General features: G+C 39.5%; 1 protein-coding gene across 2 annotated transcripts in view; it reads right to left on the bottom strand.

The window, feature by feature from the left end:
• The window catches only part of MAP2K5 (mitogen-activated protein kinase kinase 5), a 127,060-nt gene that overhangs the window by 99,762 nt on the left and 5,151 nt on the right, over nucleotides 1-22,147 (bottom strand). For both annotated transcript variants that reach the window (XM_082769608.1, XM_082769607.1), the window contains exons 2-8: nucleotides 21,465-21,513; nucleotides 17,212-17,279; nucleotides 12,381-12,450; nucleotides 8,775-8,815; nucleotides 7,995-8,062; nucleotides 5,493-5,541; nucleotides 367-431 (exon numbers count right to left, since the gene is read on the bottom strand). In XM_082769608.1, coding sequence (XP_082625734.1) covers nucleotides 367-431; nucleotides 5,493-5,541; nucleotides 7,995-8,062; nucleotides 8,775-8,815; nucleotides 12,381-12,450; nucleotides 17,212-17,279; nucleotides 21,465-21,513 — 410 coding nt within the window. The remainder of the gene's footprint in view (nucleotides 1-366; nucleotides 432-5,492; nucleotides 5,542-7,994; nucleotides 8,063-8,774; nucleotides 8,816-12,380; nucleotides 12,451-17,211; nucleotides 17,280-21,464; nucleotides 21,514-22,147) is intronic.

Raw genomic sequence — 22,147 nt, 5'->3', positions numbered from 1 at the left:
GTACCAGGCGAGCACAGGGCGTGGTAAGCCAGCAAGAATAATGGTCTTGCAAATACTGAAGGCAATTCATTATGCTTTAGGACGTTTCAAGTTCCACTTGTGAACCATTAACTTGTTACCCAGGAGGGATTCAAAGCAAGTATTAAAAAGATAATAAAAATGCACCAGCCCCCATGGCACCCAAAAGCAGATACCTTGTAAATATGTAAAGAGAATTCTTAAGAAGTTTATATTAAGAATTTCTTTTACAGTCTTTTCTCTATCGCAGCAAAGGCCCACGTACATCTCACTACACACATAAAAGGGAGAAAACAAGAGGGATGTTAAATTTTATTTTCAAAATTTTAAGTGAAATTCAGCACTCACTTGTAGACTGTGCCTCCATTGCCATGACCGAGGATGTCTCGATACCGTATGTCTTGTTCATTCATCTCCACAAGAAAGAAAGAAAAACAAAAGAGATGTCATGCTGTGGATGGAAATGTCAAGGAAAAGCAACTCTAGGCCATAAACAACAAGCAGTCTGGGTCATTTCAAGTTCAGCTGCAAGAACGAGAAGATCAATACAACATTTGCTGTCCAATTTATAAAAGACGATACCAAGGGACAAAGTGATGGAAAGTTTAATGACAATTTGTTTGCCTGGGTCATTTCATTAAAGTTTGATAAAAGGTGTCAAAATGGAATGATATAATATAGCTGAAGAGGGTCAGGTCACAGATACTGATAGGAAAAGGGTCTCCAGAACAGCACATAACCAAAGCCAAAGTTGGAGGTGAATGGAAACAATCCAACACAAAAATGTCATCTTGAGTATAGCCAGAAAAGTTCATGATTTATTCTGTAATCAGCATAATTGATACTAATTGAATGACAGCTCTACCAGTAGGACTGCTGTGCAGTGCTTAATTTACATACCTGTTAACTAATGCAAATATTCTGAAATAAAAATAGTCTCTAAATACTATCCAATAAAAAAGTAATTTTCCTTGAGATACAAAACAAATTGCTTACTTCAGTCTTTCTGCTCCCTGGGACAACTCTCCAGATATGATGATATCCTTAAATATTCAAGCAGAAGCCTGATACAAGCACACCGTACATTGGAAATGCTGGAATTCAGGCTGTGATATACATTTTTATAAAAGCTTATTATACATCACCTTGCTTGAGTGACTCCAATGAAAAACTACAATACAACCTTCTCCTGCACAAATACAGTTATACTGCTTTTCAGGCTAAACCATCTTTTCAAAAATCACTGAAGACATTTTTGTAAGGAACATGCCTACTTGAAAAGAGATCTTTTAAGCAGAATATGTTCTGTGCTATACGCATTTTCTGTTCCAAAATGATCTCCTCTGTTGCCTGTTCATTGTAGGTGATTAGACAATACCCAATTTTAAATTATATTTTCCTAGTAATCTATTAACAAATTGTCAATTTATTTCTGTAAATTATATATTTTCTGGGATACCAAGTTAAATATTTCACGTAAGTTGGCATAGCTGCTTAAAGACTTGTCATTTGTGTGTGTTAAATGGCATCCAGACGAATACCTAATGACATGTCTGATCTGCTATCACTGATGTGATTAGAGACCACGTAAGCATATCTGAGGTAGCCTTAAATTACCTATTTCAAGTACCACTAGCACCATGGTGAGAGCCATGCAGAGCTTGCCATAAGCTAACTATCTGTATTTATCCAACTTCTGAAATGGCTTTTAAAATTCAGCGGGGACACGTGCCCTTCAGTTACATAGCCACGTTTAAGCATCCACTTTCATAGGATGTCAGAGGAGATAAGAGGAACTTTGCCCCTGGCTTCGGCTGGAACAAGGAAGAGATGGTAACAAGCTGACATACCCTAAAGAGTCAATACTCAGCATGTCTTACCCGTGCAAAATGGAGTATTTTAAATCAATTAAATATTATGTTTAATGACAGTAATGTTGAACTTCCAAGCTTGTGTTCTGTTCTTTCACTACCTGAATAAAAAGCATGCTTGTTTCTCACAGAAAATACTTTTCTCCTTTGCATTTCTTCCAGTGATGCCAAAATCTCCAAGTTCTGAGAAAATCAGGAATACCTCAAAGCCAAAATTGACTCTACGTTATTAGTTGTTTGTAGTTAAACCTGGGCCAGTTATCTTGAGATGGTATGAAAAGGCCCATTCAAGTATCAAGGTTTATGATGAAAATAAAAATGTATTTTATTACTGAAAACTATCTTGTTTATTGCATCAATCAGAAAATACAAATAAAAACTGCAAAAAAAGATACTTCAAAAAGGAACAGTAATTCATGACGGGGTTTAAAACATGTAAAGAAGCAAAAGAGTCCCTTTTTCTAAAAATAATTTCACTCAGACTGCTATACCCATCGATTTAAAGCACATACAGTGTTTAAGTATTTCTACTCTCCTAGCTTAGATAGCTTTAACTCTCCAGTCTTTGGAGGTAACAACAAATATGCCTTTTTTCTATATTCCCAGCAACGTTCCTATAAACAAAACTCTTAAGATAAATCAAATGAGTCTGCAATGCTATGAACATACTTGTATCTTTGCTTCTTGGGGGAAAAAAAATAAATTTATATATTTTTTTGTAGTTACACAAGTTATAAGCAACAAATTGAGCAGAACCAGAGACATAAAGCGTATTCTCTTTTCTCCTTCTTGCTAACCGGTGAAAAAAAAGAGTATTTCCTTCACACCACTCCCTAAAAGCCACTGCCAAGAGCAGCTCTTCAGGGCGATGCTGCGCGGCTTCGCTTGCTGGCAGCCCAGGACCATCGCCCGCCGGCTCTGCACAACGGAGCGACCACAAACCGGGGCTGAAACAGGGAGACGGGTGGAGCAAGCATCTGCCAGCAAACGCTGGAGAGATAAAGTGTGATTTACTGGCTCAAATAAAGATGCCAAAACCACGTTGTGATTTATTTATTTTACTGGGAAAAGTGGACTCTCAATTATAAAATGATAACATAACAACGAACTCGACAGCATGGGCTGGAATATTAAACCTGCAAAACCGAGTTTGATTGGATGCCAATATTAACGAAATTAATGACAAAGCAAAACAGACTTCAATTACGGATCAGAAAACAAAACGTCCCTTGTTTATACCTGCTGTTTTTGAAAGAAATCAGCGTCTATCTCTTGTAAATCATTAAAAAGAAAATGCTCAATTAATCCTTATTTTATATGTAGAGGCCTGACAGATGCAAACTCCTACAGCCATACCTTTGCTTTACGAATCGAAGCAATAATGGTTTCAGAAAGCAGTCACACTCTATGAGCAGACAATTGAAGAGATTTAGTAAATCCCACTTTATAGAGCAGAGACTAATCGGAAAACACAAGCCAGTCAAATGTTTCTTATGAACTGTTGACACTATATCAATGCTGAATCAATTGGTGGCATTTACTCTGAGTGACAGAAAAGAAATAAATATTTATATCACATCACCTATATCAATGAACCTAGGCAGAAAGCTATTTCTAACCTGTCAATATTTGATTATCTTGAAGAATCATGTCCCCTTCTTTTAATGATTAATATGAATTCCTTATTAAACCTAAATGGAAACTACTAGAGGGATATCATTATGAATGCCTGAAAGCATGTACTGCCAAAAATAATAAAAAATAATAGACCAGCCCATATTTAAGTAATGATAAGTGTGACTTAATCCCCCAACAGGAGGAAAAGTTAAAGGTACAACTAGCAACCTATTTCCACTTATGGATCTATGCCCAGATTTTGCAGAACAAAATGCATTTTCTCTTGACAGAAAGTAGTACGTAACTCATAAGAGCAGGATAAATAAAAGTTAGTATTAAAACTTATTCTGAATTTTCGTTGTGTTTAACCAACTTTTTATGTAAGATTTTTGGTTCTTTCATATCCTTCTAAAATTCTACACAGGAAGAAACCTGTAACAGACTATGGCAGGGCACACAATATACTATTTATACTCTAATATACTCTAAGCAATATTTCTATTGCTTAGAACAAATAAAATGCCCAATTCATCCAACAGACACAATCACAAGAAAACAGCTTTTACTCATGTTCAGGAATTCTACTTAAAAAAAATAGTAATTCAAAAGGGAATATTGGAGTAACTATCACATTTAATTTTAAAACTTCAGAGCATGCTACTGCTACTTATGTAATTTTAAGTTATCCACTGAATTAAATTCTTTAGCTATAATTTTGAAACATTAACAAATCTACCCAGTAATGATCTGTAAATATTAAACTCTGTCTGCACGTAAGGAATGCTGACAAGCTTAAAAATACATTTCCAAGCTGTATTCAAAGGATTCAGTGCCAAATAGGCAAGGTTGCAATACTGGGCTGTTAGATTCACATTTTAAAGGGGCACTCTTATCTATTAGACCACAATGTTACAGGTGATACTGAAGGACAAGCATGAAGACCAGCCTTTATCTTCTTGACACGCTCAACTACAACTACTTGATTCATGAAATGCCAATGAGGCTTGGAGAGGTCATTGTGTGAAGGCACTGAATACGCATCTGAGATAATTAAGATTTCAGCCTTCGAAACATGGAGGGGAAGTGAACAGCAGTTAAGAAAATCAATAAGAGTCTTTTATTTGCAGTGACACAGATGTCTCAGTCAATAGAGCCTAATAGGCAAGCTTGATCGCAACGGACAGGTGCCTGCCTCCAAGGCTATCAAAGGGCTTTCACTATGACAAACATTAAAATATATTTATGTTGCTACTGAAGAATCTGGAATTCTTCTAAGGTAGTTTAATTTAATGGTGTATATTTAAAGTCATTATAATACTGTGAGCCTGCCCAGACGCTCAGTTCAAAATGAGTAAGAAATGACTGCTCCGTTTGTTCAGGACATCCAGTTGTCCATCAACTTTTACATTAAACCTTTCGCTTCTGGTGCCAGAATCTGAATGCCTGGAGCAGGATGATAAAGTAACAAGGCAGCTTTCTACAGTTTTGTTTTTTGTTGTTATTTTTAGGCTTGTAGGTTTTCTTCTGCTGCTTTTTAAAGAAGCTCCAGCATAAGGGTGTTGCAAATAGTGCACAGCAGTTCCTCACAAGAACCTGCTAAATATTTAAGTATCTACTGCCCTAAAAACACGAAGGTCATTCTAGCGGAGCAGTTGACTTAGTTATTCAAAATTGATTAACTTTCTTCCCTGAAATTGTGGCAGCAGTGCAACATGTGTGAGGTACTTCAATCTATTTGGAGCTAAATCTGATTAGCACGTTTTGAGAAATGGGAAGCAAATTGCTATGCCAATCAAAGTAAATCAGGACACATAACTCATTCATATCATGAAGGTTTTCATGGTCTCTCCAGTTCTGTATTAAAAGAACACATTACAACTAAGTGAGCAGTAAGCATCTCTCCATCTGTTTGTGGTATGCCAGTCACTGCAGTACCAGGCAGTAACAAGATGTACATGTAGCCAAAACCCAGTTCACTGCACCTACCTGGCCATTTGCAAGTATTTTCTTCAGCTCCGCAGAAGACTTTTTCAAGCTGCAAAAAATAAGAGGCAATTATTTTTAACGACTGTGCCATTTCACTCTATAAAATGAAGCAAAGCCATACTGAACAACAAACCATCAGGTTAAGCCCACAGTTGCATATTCTGAGCAGATTTAACTTTAGCAATGCTGAGTGATGTTCAGTATAGCCGCTCCTTAAATTGTCCACTGGAGAAATGGAGAAGCAAGAATATTTGAGAGAATCAATGTATTTTACACCTTTACAAACTAGTATTTTTAGGTGTGTAATGATATTATCCTTCAAGATACAACCTATTGTTTGTCAGTTCAAAACCAAAAACAAAAAAACACCTGCTGGACCAGATGCTTCAAAAACTACAGAAAGAGTAGGGTTCACAACTAGCTTTCAGGTGTCTTATCTTGTTTCAAAACCCACAAAGGCAGCATCCCTCCACAATTTCTATAAAACTTCAGCAGAAGGGAGCACTGTTGACGATGCCTCACTACCGAATTGAAGGAGGATGAGTCCAGATCGTATGCGAATCCCTTCCAGGTCAAGTGGCTGTTGCAGCCCCCGTTCTTTTTCAGCCTGGTGTGTTTGCTAAGTAAAATTAGTAATGGCTTTAAACTACATCTGCCCACTCCCGAAATACCACCTCACCTCCATTCCTGACAAACTCCCTTCCCTGTGAATTCAACAGAGCAAACTGCCTGGGGAGCAGCGTCTCTGCAAAACTTATCTCAAAGAGGCATTCTGCTCTTATTACTAATTTTTTTTTTTTTTTTTTAGAAAAGTACAAAATAATATATTCTTGAAAGGCACACACACGTGTCTTGATCACAGATCATTATTAACAAGAACTCTGAAAACACAGATTTCGTATTTGCTGGCTTTGTTCTTTAATAGGCCTCTTGTTCCCACGACTACTTTAAAGAAAAATTAAGTTTTCCAAGGAAACATAAGTTGATCTTGTCATCTTTCATGACTAACAATTTGTGAACATGAAACAAAGAGAGACTTTCAATTACTTCAAAAACAAAACTCGTAGCGCAGAAGGTTTCGGAAAAGGAATGGCAATTAACCACCACGTAAGGTGACAAGAATCTTCTAGAAGCCTCATTTTCGACGCACTTTCAGAACAAGCTCAAAGTACAGGAAGTACTGAAAGCCAAAGCACAGCAGTGACAGAAAGGAGCTTTATTTAGTTCGGTGGTACAGCAGACGGGGAGAAGGACTGCACAAAGCCATTCCTACCCTCTGCTAGGATCTTTGCTGCTGCAACACGCAGCGAACCTGCCTCTAGGGACCGGGGCCAAGCTTTGCCAGAGGAGATTTCTCCACTTGGTGCCAGCTTTTTCTTTTATCTCCAGTTAGTAAAGCCACCAAGCAGGACACCAGAAGTGGTGTGAGTGGTAACAGAGCCAGGCTGCACGCCGTGCCCCCCCATCCCTGCGCAAACAGGATTCGTGCGGCACTGCCACCACCTCACCAACTGGGCACGCTTCGTGCACTACAAATGCCTCTTTGATCATGTTCATCTCTGTCAGGTTTTCTCAAAATGGTCTGAGAGACAAAAGGGAGCGGCATGCTGAAGCACAGCTAAACGTGGTATTACTCTGCGTATGCTTATTAGAATCATAGAATAATTTAGGTTGGAAGGGACCCTCTGGAGGTTTCTATTCCCACATTTCAAATATGCTCTTGTATGAAGATAGAGGCAGACTTTTCTTATTTCCTTTTAAGATTACACATTTTTGTGCCTTTTTTAAAAAAATATGTACGTGTATACATTTTAAACATCAATATTGAATATAACACCTTCCTGTAATTTATGTAATAAAAGCGAGTTTATGCTCTAGTATTTACTAACAGATCTCTGGAAAAAAGAAAGAGTTCTCTCGCATTCTAAGACCTTAATATGGGTTTTGAAATCAGGACTGGAATCTGAAAAGAAAAATAAGGGAGATGGATTCGAAAACTTTACTGAAACTATATGAAAAAGGGTACCTAAACTGTTTAGATTTAAAAAAAAATAAAATAAAATCTGACTCTCCTATAATAAACCTACTGAACTGGGTAAGAAATTTTAAAATCAAGGATTCCTAATGAGATAAGCAATGAAGACCTGAAAATACAGACCTTGCCATACACAGTGATTATGAGATCAATTAAAACAAATTAGCTCACCCGTAAACAGTATTTCAATGCTTTTTACAAAGGGCAAAGCCATCTGAAATACCCAGCACAGACATATTTCTTTTGGCAGAAAATCCTTCTCCTGAACAACCAGCAATATGAGTCTAACAAGATCCATGAATCAAGGTAATTTCGTCTTCCCCACTTCTCTTCGGCGTACCCAGTAGTCATATTGAGAAAGTTATTCAACACCAAGCTTACCGTTGGTAACTACTGCACACAAGGTTCCATTTTGTTTTAATAACAGAAAACAAAACAAAACATATGCTCCCGTTCTTGACTCTTACCTATTGCTTGGAAGGGAATCCGAGACCGCCGAACTGCTATTATTAGCAGACCCTGCTCGCGTATTTACCTGCAGGCAGGGAAAGAATCTTTATCAGTCGTTTGTGTTCAGAGGACACTATTCTAATTAACCTGTAATTTGCCATGAATTTCTCATTTCGCTATGAAGGTTAATTAGCTTGTTGCTAGGCATGCCGATGGTTGAGGTCTTGCCTGTATGTAGGTTAGCAGGCTATATAATTCATGGGCTACAATACAATATCCTTACATATTAAACGCTTAGTTAAATAATACAGATAAAGAAAGAGATGGTCTTCCTACCATTTATTCTCAATTTAAAATCCAAGCAATCATTTAATATATTAGCAGTGTTCTGCATTTCAGAATGGGTATGATTAGAGAAGCAGCAAATATACCTGAATGAAGCAAACAACCTAAAAGAACATCACTGCAGTGGGTTCAAAAATTACTGAACACAAGTGAACGTGGTATTTGTTTTTTAAACTTTAACATTCAGTTTATCAACTAATGTCTGTTCAAAATTTAAGAACCTGATTAACAGTGGTTAAAAAAAAAAGCACAGCACAATTCCATTTTTATTAAAATTGTATATATAGATATTGCTGCCAACACCCAGCAGATGAATCTTTCTCCCACCCTCACAAAAAAAAATTCTGCTTGTCAGAGCTCAAGAAAGTGCAGTTTTATTTGACATTTCAATAAGTGGAACACAGCATTACAAATCCATCTAACTTTACTGAAACAATTATTGAAATTCGTACCTTCAGGCCATGTATGTTCCGTTTCCCAGGAGGCTTGCAGGCTGAAACAGTAATTGACTAAATTGTAGAACACATCAGGGCCATTTACAAATTTGCTCAAAATGAATCTTTTAAAAAGAAATGAGGGTGACACCAAAATTAGCAGAGAGAAATGATTGAAAAGTGCCTCACAAGACCCAGAGTGGGAATTATGAACCAGGATTTTTAACTTGCAGGAGTGAGCATTTATAAATGCTAAGAGCTTTCTGACACCATGTAATATAAATTCTAATTTCTGCTTAAAACACATGAAAATTGAAAGAACTGTTGGCTTAAATTATCAGATTCTTTTTGTAATTCAAATTAAAATCAATATCTTATGTCACTGTATTTTTACACGCTGTATTTTTTCTGTCATTTAACAGAAATATTTGCAAGATGTATTTTAAAAGAATCAAGCTGCCACAAGTCATAAATTAGTCATGTTGTCAAACACAGACAGCTTGGTTTAAACGTGGAAAAAACATGTCAGGGGCAACAGCAGTGAGTCTCAAGAAACCAAATACTGGATGAAAGCAATATGAAACGCCACATTTTGGCCACAGATGCATAAATGTGACATCTTACTGAGATGTCTGGGTTTACAGAGGGACATGCTGCTCGAGGAGGAAGTATTTTCTTAAAGTCTCTGGGACTATATATTGCCTTGTTTTTCCTTTTGGTGGATGTGCTTTTGTCAAATGTTAAAGCCACAAAGGCTTCTAGCTACATGTTACAGACAGTTCCCATTTTAAAACTACAGTGCCCTACAAATTGTATGTTAAAGGGCCTGTCACTTTTGATTGATTGTCTGAGGAGGGATGAATTTGATTTTTCTCTTTCTCTGATGCACAAGCATTTCACTTCAATTTTTGACAGCAGGAAACAGAACTATTTATTAGTCAGAAGGACACAGATGATAGTTATTAAACACATCAGTTAGGGCCAAGCCAGGCCACGTGCCTTTAAATGACATTAGAAATTACCATGTGCATCTTAAAGAAGAAAAATATTGTGATATCATGGGCAGAGGGGAAAAAAAAAAAAAAAAAAAAGACAAACCACCAACCAGAAAACAATACACTATTCTAAAATACACATAGGCATACTATTTTTTTCTAAGTGACATATCATGTGTAGTATTATATAGTGTGTACATATACACAGTACTCCATGTGTGTTCGTGTACATGCATACATGTTTCAGTATAAAAAAGAACTCTGGCTCTTACTGTTTTGATAGCAACAAGCTTTTTCTTTTTCTTTTCTTTTTTTTTTTTTTAAAGACTAAATAACAATTTTCCCCCTTCAAAGAGCTTAAAAATAGTATATGGGTGCAGCACAGCCAAGATAACACGGAATGGCACATGGGCATTTACTGCCAGCAGGCAGTGTGGGACACATGAGTTTTTGGAAACTGACTGGAGGCTCCCTCAGAAGTCAGAGGCAGACAGAGAGAGAAAAAGGACCCAAAGGCAGAGCAGGCTGGAAAAAAAAAAAAAAAAACAACAACAAACAACTCTTAAAGACAACAGCCTTAAAATACGGGCAAAAAAGCTGCATGTTACTGATGAGGCTTCAAACTGCAGTATATGGAGAGGCACAGCCAAACAGGCATGAAAGAAAAGCAGCTGTGCTAACAAAATTTGGGGTGTTCATTATTGAGGCAGGACTAGAACTTCAAATGCCAGAAGATGGATTTGAAAAGAAAAAAGATGCAGGGAAGCACGTTTTGTTCAATTTGCAGAAAAGCAGCAGCAGAACTTATATCCAGAGGTAGCCTGGATATGAGGGGAGTGCAGGGCAGCTTTAAAGCTTTAACCTAGAAAAAGGAAGATGAGGTGTTTTAGGAAGGTGATTTAGAAAGGTGAAACAGCAACTCAGAGAAGCAAGCAGCAAGCTACCTGTGAGGAGAGGTGCATAGATGAGCCAGTGGTGAATAAGCTGAGAGAGTAAGTGGGAATCATATCCTCATCAGCATGGAGATGAATTCTGAATCTATACAAAAATAATTATCTTTGGATGTAAAACAAATAGAAAAGGAACCAGCAGCAGGAACAGGAGTCCACTTGCTTGGTTCTCCAGGAATGAGCCAGTTACCCCCAAGGGAGAATCCAAAAGAAGGTTAAACCTGATTTGTAACCTCAGAGCATCTCCTGGCACAACCTGCTAGAACTACCTGCTGAAGGGGAGACACCCAACTGCTCTGCATTCCCACGAAGGGTTCCCCACCTACTTGGGTCTACGCAAACGCCTAGCATTTTATTTCTTGCAAGTGGTGGTGTTTTTAGACACCGTGTTGGTCAGTAATAAATAAAACATCCATCTACAGAAAGAGATGGGTTCAGGAGGAAGGCTGAGACCCTTGAACCTCAGCCTGATGAGGGGCAGCAGGACAGAAGGTAGCCTCCCTCTTACACTTTTATCCCTTGCACTTTTTAGCCCTTGCACTTTTATCCCAAAACCTCCTCCAACTGCTCTGTCCTGCAGCTCTCAGAGCCAGGTGCCCACCTCCATCAGACCCTAGAGCCTAAAAACCTGAACCTAGAAACCTTTGTGCTCCCCTTGCAGGAGCCTCTTTTCCACAGGAGCCTGCTGAAGGGCCAGGAAACTCAGCCTCCTTTGGAGACCTTATTAGCATGTGTTTGAGAAGCCTGTTGGTTAATTGCCCAATTCAAACTTCAGAGAGTTGTAAGTAATGGAAGCCTAGAATGTTTAATTGGGAAACTCAAAGTATGATTATTTGTATAATATCAGTTAAGTGAGAGGAGTTTAAATTTTAATTATTTCAATTAATTTATTGCTGGGAGATTTACTTGGAGAATTTAAACCTTATCTGTTTCATCAATTAAGAATCAGATTCAAAGACTGGTTACTGAGAGCGTCTGAATGAATCAGTGGAATTATGTAATGTATTAGCCTTTTTTTTTTTTTTTTTTTTAAAACCATTATTTGATTTGAGAGAGAGCGGCGCATACCCAGAAACCTAACTAGCTGCCTACAGATTTTTGCTCAGGATGTAGATGACCTATTTTTCAATCGCCTCAGCCCACATAATTGATTGCATCTTCCCTGGTCAGCAGAACTATTAAAGTCCTTGTGATCATTTTGATACCACCGCTAAATACCCAAATCTCAAATAAAATACACCACACACAGAGCTTCTGCGATGGACGCTCCCATTTGCAAAACGAACAGTGACAGTCACATTTCCCAAGTCTGTCTGGACGATTAAATATATGAACATATCAAAATATATATTTTAAAAACCCAGTCTAAGTATCCAAAATTTAAGTTATTCATCTGCTTTGGTTTGAATACATGCAGAACCATCACCAATGAGTTTCTTAAATGTACGTAAATATGTACTATGCAAACTGAATCTTGTTAGTCTAATTTACTCCAGTAAATTAGCTATTTTATATGCAATAAATGTAGTTTTCGCTATACTCCCCACAACAATGAATTCTTCTATCCAAATTAAGAGGTAAACATCATGTTATGTGCATTTAAACCTCCCAAAAACATAACTGTTGATGAAACAGTTTACTGATATAATCATTGTTGATAAGAATTTGTTAAGCATTACCTCTTGGATATATCTGCAGAGGCTCTATTAACTGTCCATTTACTTGCTGTTCCATTACAGTGGAGTAATACTGCAAAGAGATTAAAGAAAGAGATTACTCAGTAACATATGAATAGTAGTAAGTGCACTTATGGATTGTTTAATTCACTGTACTTCTTCTCCACCACCCTCTTTTTTTTTTTTTTTTTTTTTTTAATGCCATCACACGTATCAGCCTTTACAACACTTTCTTACCACTTGCAACGCTCACACAATCAAGTGGCACGGGAGGGACATAACCAAGGGCAGCGATAACCTGCATGGTACTGATGCAAGCACAGGGACCTGTTCCTGGCCCAACTGTGCAAGTTTCAGGCTCACCTGAAACCTGGGAGTGATTCGGAAGACTGAGCAAATGAAACATTTACAGCAAACGCAGCAGTTGTCACACCTGGAGAAGCTGGGAAAACTAGGCAAATGCAGGAACAAAGAAACACTGTAAATATAGTCCAAAAAAAAAAAAGCGCAATTAAGAAAACTCCAAGGGAGAAAGGAACCTGGATGCTATCCAAGAATTTGCAATGCTGACGCATAACCAGGGTGGCTGGGGCCACATAAGCAGAGAAGTCGTGCATTCCCTTACTGTACACATTTAATGCATGGTAGGGTACAGAGAGCAGTGGTGCTAGAAAGCCAGAGCAGACACTGGTAGATGCAGGACTACAGTACTTGGGCTCTACAGGGACTGCAAGGACCAATCTGCAGGGAAAGTGCTTTGATAAAGAAAGGCTAAGAATGGTCAAAACGTGATACCAAAGCATCTGAGAACATCAAGGCTCGGGAAGGCAGAAAAAATCTAACGTGGCATGAGGACGAACACTGGCATTTAGTGACGAGATAAACATTTGGATTAAATAAGAAGGAATCCTTATTAGCCTTTAGTACCAAGCCTCCTCCTTGAGGAGCAGCGAGCGCTCACCAGAGAGGACTTTTAACAGAACCACCAGAACAGTGCCAGGGCAGGAGATGGACCCTGCTATGAGTTTACTGTCTATAACCCACACATCTCTCACCACGATGTGTTAAGTGTTGAAAACACATCACAAAGCACATTTCTTCTGCAATCACCAAGCATCTTTGAAGCAAACACGCTGGCTGTGGGCCAGATCTTCATGGCATAAATCAGTGTAGCTCCACTGACTTTCATGCTAATTCTCACCAGCTGAGTGTGGTCTAAGACTTCAGAATGTCCCTGTTACCAGCCTTCTTGTGATACTGTTACTCAAATTGGCAAGACTGGATGTCAACAGAAAAAAAATTGTAAGTCTCTACGGAATCAAGCACATGTATTTCATTCACACCAACCATTTCCCATAACACAAGCTTTTTTTTTTTTTTTAAATATATTTACACAACTTAAAAAACACAAAGTGTATTAACTGCTTAATGTTACAAAATGTCTTTCATCCTTTTATAATGGGATTAAACATGTGAACTATGGTAAGTAGATTTTACATGGGCACCAAAGTCAGTTTCTGTGCAGAACCTCATTTACAATTCCCATTACAATGCAAAGACCCTAACCTGTTACAACAGACCACTGGCTTGGCACAAATACATTTTTCAGTATTTGTTTTTTTGCTTGTTTTATTCACGTCAAGTGATAGGAAGAAATTTCCTTTTGTAAAATAAGAATTTTGAAGAAAATTGCTGAGGGCATAAGGATCGGTCTAGCTCCACCTCCTGTGTGTACATTTAGTGCAATGCCTGCTGCTAAAAGCACTTCCCTTATAAAAATCTCACCACAAGATTTTTGAGGGAGATATCTTGTTCATATTAGTGCGTACACAAACAAATCCACATCTTAAATAACCCCCTGACACGTGCTCTCAATATGTTCATAAAGAGCAAAGATATTAAGTAAAAAAGCCCACTGTTTTGAAGCGATCGAGTGGCTTTTTAGGAGTCAGGACTGCCCCACAGCCTTATTTTGTATTGGGGGGTGTCACAAATAACAAGCCAAACCCTCTCCCACACCCCCACACATCCTCACAAAGATGTGTCACAAGCACCTCGCAGTTACGAAGCTGTGAAAGCTGTGAAAGGATCTCCTGCTCCACTGGGGACAAAACTGCTGAAGAAAAAAAAAAAAAACAACAAAAAAATCCAAACTTTTCTTTGCTGCCACTTTACTACTGGCATTCTATGACCTCAAGACATATACATACAGTATAAACAAATATTACATACTTTCCAGAAAAATAAACTAAAATAGACATACACAAGGCTATGTTTCTTACCAAAAAAAAAAAAAAAAAAAAGGAGAGAAAAAAGTGTGGCCCTCTCCATTACTCAAACAATGATGACAAGTAAATGAAATATCAATCATGTAAGCTGTCAACCTTTTGGGACAGCAATAACTGTTAACAAGTAGTCTGGAAAAATTGTCTGAAAATGACTTGTCCTCCACATATGAGCATTTGAGGTTTCCATGGAAAATTAAGATGCCAGTGGCTATTTGGAACATTGTTCAGGTATTCTTTTTAATGGAAAATTTGCCAGTTATTGATCCAGAGCATGTACCCCTTGCTTTCAGAAAGCTGCAAGCAACTTTCCAATCAGTGGCTGTCAAAAAAATTACTGCCTTTTTATACTGATCCAAGTCAACAGCTAAAGTGCAACTCCACTGCTGCTCAATGCCCGTCTGTAATTAACTGCACTGCACAACAGAAAAATAACTTTATTTACCATTCCAAAACATTTGCATAGGCATAATACAAGGTATTTACTCTGAAGTAATTCCAGAACTGCCTGAATTGCTCTTAATGTCAACTTCTGAAACCAAAGAAGCCAAAGACAAAAGGTTGTGCACGGTTCAGAACAGCTTTGCCACTTATAGCGTCATGCCTGTGTGGAACAGATCTGTGATCCCAAAGAATTATTTTGTCATTCTTAACCTGAATGAAAATCCTTGATTTTCATTGTGGGGAATACTAGCAGGACTAGATGCAGACTGCTCCATGCCAAGATTCCCAGGAACATTTCAGCAGTTGCTCAGTTCCCCAGACACTCGTCGCAGGCCCACAGCACATTATCACCTCAAGAGGTGGGCTCCAGCACCTCAAGCCCACAACATTTACAGCCTTAAAGACTACAAATGGTGAGTAAGGACTGCAAGTGTCTCACCTGTGAGACACTACAAATGCCTCGCTGCAGAACGAGCAGGTTCAGAAGCACCTGGGCAGCTGAGGTGTTTGGTGCTGAGCCACCTGGCTATGTCCTCCCAGCTTAAAACACCTTCCTGAGCATGTTGTATTCCTTGTCTAGGAGCCTCAGATTTGTTTTTCCATAAACATATCCCAAAGTGACTGCTATACAAAGCCAGAAGGTTGAGCCATCTACATGGCAGTGAAGTAACCAACTAGTTTTAAACTGACGGGAAAATTTTCAGAGAAGAAAAGCTGCTGAAGTGGAAAGAAGTCATTTACAGACATCCCATAATTTTTAAGGGAAAGCAGAGAGTTGAGCAATCATAACTCTAATGTACTGAAACTTTAACAGTAAGCTTGGAAGCATAGCAAAAAGATGACCTTACAGAGGCATGATTAATTGTAAGATGGTGCCAGGAAAATTCAAGTTTTCCAGTTTAACAGCAGAAGTGACAGACACTTCATATGGAACGGTGATAAATACAAAGAATTCCAGTGGGGAAGCATCACTGGTGATCTAGTTGTAAGAGACCAACAATAAAAAAAAAAAAAGCAAGTACAAAATCCCCTTGGCTGGAGCGAGGCTTTTCTTCCTGCCTTTCACATGGCTGTCTTAGCACTCCTTAATATCCAACCTGTAACACAATGGTCTCACCTCCTCTGGAAATAAAATCACACAGGAGAGAGGCTTCTTTAACAACTCCCCTAAGAATACGTGTGCTCTCTGCAGACACAAAAGGATGAGAATCTCACTATGGAGGCATCCATGCTCTACAGCAGAGGACTGGTGAGGAGAACTAACCCGAACCAAGTCATTACGTCCCACCAAAAGCACCTGTGGATAGTACCAAACAGGGCTTAGTTCTGCTACGTTCAAAGTTAAGGCAATTAATATGATCAGAAGTGCCCTTTGTAAGGAACTAGCACTCCATCTGACTTAGAAAATATCCATTTGTTATCTTCTTGATGCCCGTTTCATTTGAAAGAGGAAGTTAGGTGATTTTTTCACCTACATCTGCAACATGAAACATACACTTAAGCTATACGCAGATTATTTTGTTTCAATAAAGAACTGCATACTTCATTTCCGTAGACTGCTTTTGTATTTATAGGTATCTGTAGACAGAGATTTTTCATAGATAAATGTGTATTAAGACACAGACAGATACACGCATATCTCATACTAAAAAACAGAAAGTACATCTTTAAATCCTCTATGAATATTGAGCCTGCAGCTACAATGAAACTCTTCTGTTAGGAGGGGTGAAACAGTCTCCAGATGAAAGTAGATTTTGAAAAATTTTTAGAGCCCAGGGGTTCATTTTTAATGAGCCGTTACTTTAAGTACTGCATAAAAAATACAAGAAATTGATAGTCCATTTAGCCTGCACTATACCTAATGCAAAAGTCATTAAGATGCATTATTCTTAATGTTTATGATATGATCAGTAAGTGTACAAGTCTTTTTTTAAAAAGTCAAGCATGACCATATATCTGGTGTGATACAGTTTTTAAACACCTACACTTAATACAGGAACATTACACTGAGCGCTGCAGCTTACATTAATACTTTGACACAGGCAAAAATACATGAACAGAAAGCAATAAAGATGGAAAACACCAGCAAGTTACACTATACCTACATAGGATAGCATGGCTTTCATTTCTTCGTCGCTTCTGACAGTAATCCGATCACCATCCTCATCTTCATCTAACAAAGAAATGGATTACATGAATATCGTGAACATGAACAATACAATAAGGGTATTTACAATCTGAATACATACGTTTTTTTAACCTGGACATTTACAAATAAACTAAAATAATACGAATGTACACAGGTAGCCAGGTAGTCTGAAATAGTAATAATGTATAATGACTCCAAGTATTAATTAACGAAGACAACAATTACACCTGAAAAGGAGGCATGAGTGAAGTGCTCAGAACGTTGCACAAGGAAAGGTGCTGAGGCAGGACCAGAGCACAGAGCAAGGTTCGGAAAGGCTCCAGCAAAGCATTCAGAGTTATTAATACCAACATCTAGAGGAGGAATAGACTTCCCGAAGACATACAGCAGGATTCTGCAGGTGCAGATGTACCGGGGGCTGAATCCCCCCACCAGCACCAGCTGGTGCAACCCTGCACTCCAGAGATCCTGCACCCAGGTGGGAGCAGAGTCTGGCCCCATCCTCTTCTCCCCCAGTCCTCAAAAAAAGGCTGATACACGCTCGCCATTCAGAGAGCTATATGAGTTATCAGACTGACCACATGCACCCTTCCCCTCCAACTCGACCACAAAATGGTAATTTTGGTAATTATAGGACCCATAAGGACCCATAGCTAAATATCTTCCTTGGATACTTGTGAGAATCATTCTGCCTGAGCCAACGTGTGCATGAAGAAACCAAGGAGCAGCATCCACACCAGATTTCAAACGCATGTAAAGTACCAAAAGGTGAGGTATGGAGTGAACTCATCCATACGGCTTCGGAACTGGAGCAGATTTGCTCCTGACCACCTCAGGATGTGAGCAGGGGCTGGTGAAGTCTCTCTGCCCTCGTCCTTGCAGGCAGGCTCCGATGCACGTGCTCTTTGCATCCCCAGCCCTCGTGCGGTACATCAGGACCCAAAAAGTGCCAGCACTCCCCTGGATGCAAACTGACTCTTGCCCAAGGATCTGGGAGCAGATCTAAATCAACTACCTGAGACGAGGAGTTTGGTCATTATAGCTCTGAAATCCCAGCAGATAATTCTGGGGGTATAAGAAGAGCAATGCAGAAGAGAAGAAACATCAAGAGATGAATACAAGGGGGAAAAAAGGAACAAAAAATCCCCTTAGAACTGCACTCAAAAATGTTCCCAAAGGGAGCTGTGGATCACTGGAAGCGCGAAGGCTGGAAGAGGAACCAGCCAGCACGGCCACGTCCTACCACAGCCTTACCTCCTGGAAGTTTAACTGATCAATTGCCAGATTGCTGAAACCACTTGCTGGGGTTACCAGCCCGCAGCAAGTCATGAATGAGGAAAAGATCAAGAAGAGTTAGCGAGTTGAAAACGAGTGCTTCTTCGCCTGGAAATGTTTCCAGCAGAAAGGAGGAGTTGCAGAGCTGCTCTCTGGCGAAAACCCAAGTCACAGCCGCGCTGTGGTAGCACAACAAGGTGGAAGGAGCTGCCCTAGGAGGAGTGCACACAATGAAAGCCATGCATCAGTGCGAAGGGATCAGAGTGAAAAGCAGAAGAGGAAAAACAGATGACAGAGAGAGACAAATAGGCAGAGATAAAAGCCATTAGACAGGCTCAATTTGAGGGAACAGACTGAGCTGGGACCATCAAAAAATATAAAATAAAAGAGAAAAAAGAACTGGAAAACTTCTAGGGCCAAAACTTGCAAAACGTTTCTAAATCACACACTCATTTCAAATGATAAGAAATTAACTGCAGGGTTCTCAGAAGTCTAAAATTCCTGACAGTGGTGCAAAGAGAATAAATTAAATTTAAAAATGCGTTGATGAAAAGAAACTGTAACCTGGCCTTAAAAAAGCGAAATCTAAAATAGCCAGACAATGTTTATAAAGAGATAAAAAAAGAAAAAAATATATTTCTTTTCTGTGCAGAGATCCTTTGCCATCCTACCATGACATTTAAGCGGGCACAGCCCCAAAACTAGCCAGATATAATGCATGGGTTCAGAAAGATTTCCAGGCTTCTCTACTTGCCTAGAGCATAGCAATACGATTTTCCAGCACATTAGGGAAGCAAAAGTAGAACCAAAAAATCCTACGTACTGGCTGGATTTTGCTAATGTCACTTAAAATGGAGGAAGAAATCCTAGCAAGATACCAAATAGAGTGCAGCAGATGGTAAACAAATATTATGAAGCAATCTTCGCAAAATCTGCAGTGTGTCACAAATATACAAAATGGCAGAGTTTGGATAAAAGGATCATAACAGGCCATATGTTGTTAGAGATTTTATTTGTAGCAATGTGTGATACGATGGTGAAATCCACATAAAGGTCCAATAGCAGGAGAAGTGCAGCCCCAGGTAGAAGCCGCAATGGATGATGCACTGTAGATAACAATAACTGAGCAAACAGCAGAGGAGACTACACTGGATGGCAATTATCCACATCCGAAGAAGCAATGAAGCAGGTGAGGAGGAAGCTTCAGCTGGAAAAATCCAGGCGTTTGATATGGATAAAGGAACCAGAAAAATCAGGCATCAATATACATAACATATTTTAGATGCCAGTTAAATGGCAGGGGAAATGGTTTTGTGCAGATGTAAATGACAGACTAGAGACATGAACTGAAAGCACAGAAGCAGATGTTAGAAGACACAATGAAATAAGTATTTCCAGGAAAGTTCTACACATGGTACCATTAATATGGGCTACTGCCCTGATTGCAGGGACCGCTACTGGTGCGTGAAGTTCAAACAAAGCTAATGGGTGACGTGGGAGGTATGTTTAACAACAGCATCAACAAAAAATTAACAAATCATAAAAAAAAAAAAAAAAAAAAAAGCAAGGTCTGGAGCTTGGTTTCGTCCAGGTCTCTGTAGAAAGTCTTGTTTTCAAAAGCAGGGCAGGAGAAACGTCCAGGCTAGAGAGAAATAACATTTACAGTGCCCGTTCTTAGGGTTCTGGCATTTTAGGAGAGCAAAACACAAGTGTGAAAAGAAAAATGGAAAGCGCTAGGTAGTACTTGAAGGCTCACAAACCAATATTTCTTTTGATTATTTGCACTCAGAATTGTCTGTACGGCTCTAAAGAAGGGAAATGCTAATAAGAGTGCAAGGCCCTTTGCTGTCCTGTCTGCTCTCTCACCTTCAGCATCGCTACCTGGCTCATGCAGCACTCCTAATGCCCTCCAGCTCCTCGTTATTTCATCTCCATCAAAGGAAAACATGGAGATACACAGAAAAAAAATATTGAAGGGGAACAGCAGGAGTCCTCTCCACTTGGAAGAAACCTCTTAGCACAGGATCTTATCCCCTAATACGCGGTTTGACTCCCCTTTGCACCTTACTGCTCTTCACATAGGACAATCCCCCAGGGAATCCCTTCAAAGATAAAAACAAATGGGATTTAGAGAACAGAGCTGAAATAGTCAGCGGGTACGTCAGCAGAGGTCTAAATCCACACCAACACAGCCACTGAGAGCTTTCCTAACCTAGCAAAAGCACGATACAACCGCTTTCACATGGTGTAAGGGCCAGCAGGGCCAGCCCCAGCCTACAGCTTGCTCAGATCCCATACACAAGCTGCACTTCCCAGCTTCTCACCCAGACCCAAATGTCCAAGCTTAACCAGGTAGCACTGTCCTGCAGCTCCAGGAGCTGAGGCTGAGCATCTGTCCAAACCTCCTCCTGCACAGGAGGAAGGCAACAGGGTGACGGTGCATTTAGCAGCCTTTCTGACAACCACCAGACGACTGTTCTGGCAAAGGGAAGCATTCACTTCTTCTATGGAGTGCTGCAAACCCAGAAGGGTTTGGGACACCTTGGCCATGCTGCCATATTTTGTACAAAATCCCTATGTTGTGTGCCAGTGTTTTGTAAAAGCCAACACTCTTTTGATTTCTTCCAACAGAGAATTAAAATTTTAAACTCAGACCTACAGGTACTTTATACTCTTCATTTAATTCAAGCAATATAATTGCAGTGAGGAGTAAGAGCACGGTAAGGTCATGCTGGTAATTAAAGCTATATTGTAGAAATATGCTCACTCAAGTTGTGATTAAATAATAAAATATTACTTAGTCGAGTATCATCATTAAACTTGCATTAAGGCATAAATATTTAACCGTAACATAATGAACGTAAACATTATTTATGAAAAAAATGACAACCTTATAACATCACAAAAGAGACGGTTTATACCGGTCGTACTTACACTCGAACGCTGTTGTCGTTGCATCCGGCAAAACTTGACCGATGACGTCCTGAAATGTAAAGAAGAATGAGCTACACCTCAAAGGCGAGATGCCCGAGATGATGTAGAGTAATTCATCTTAATTGTTCCCCGGCTGCAGGCAGAAGACAAAGTCCTGCTCCTCACCACTGCTCCCAAAATCACCAACTTTTTAGCATACAACACAAATCAATACGAATCACCACGCTCTTCTCTTTCCTTTGCACATCACCTCCAGGAATACCTTTTCTCCTTTTTAAACAGCTCAATCATAATCGCAGAGCAGTCAGTGCTGGCTGTTGCTGCGGTGTAAAGGATCGATTTTGTCCGTGAGTTACAGAACAGCATCCAGCTAACTCATGGAGATAAGTCATAAAAGCAGAGGTTTACGAATGGCTTTTTAAGTGAGAAAGCAGGTTTTCTGCCTCGGTCTCTCTGCTCCTATTGCCTTGATTCCTGGATTTCGGTCCTCCCCAGCACTGCGAGGCAGCCTCGCTGCACGCCTCCAGCCCGTCCTGCCCACGGCTCGCCAACAGCGCGGTAACAACCACAGCTCTGTGTGGCTTTGGGGCCACCCACGTGAACCGAAACAGACCGAAGGGATTTTTGCTGCTTTCACTCCACAACTGCCCAGGAAAGCAGCAGGAACCAGCAGCCACACCGAG

The sequence above is a fragment of the Aythya marila genome, assembly GCF_965140915.1.
Source record: "Aythya marila genome assembly, chromosome: 11".
Lineage (NCBI taxonomy): Eukaryota > Metazoa > Chordata > Aves > Anseriformes > Anatidae > Aythya > Aythya marila.
The sequence above is the reverse complement of the archived record's forward strand: the minus strand, read 5'-3'. Positions and strand labels throughout refer to the sequence as shown.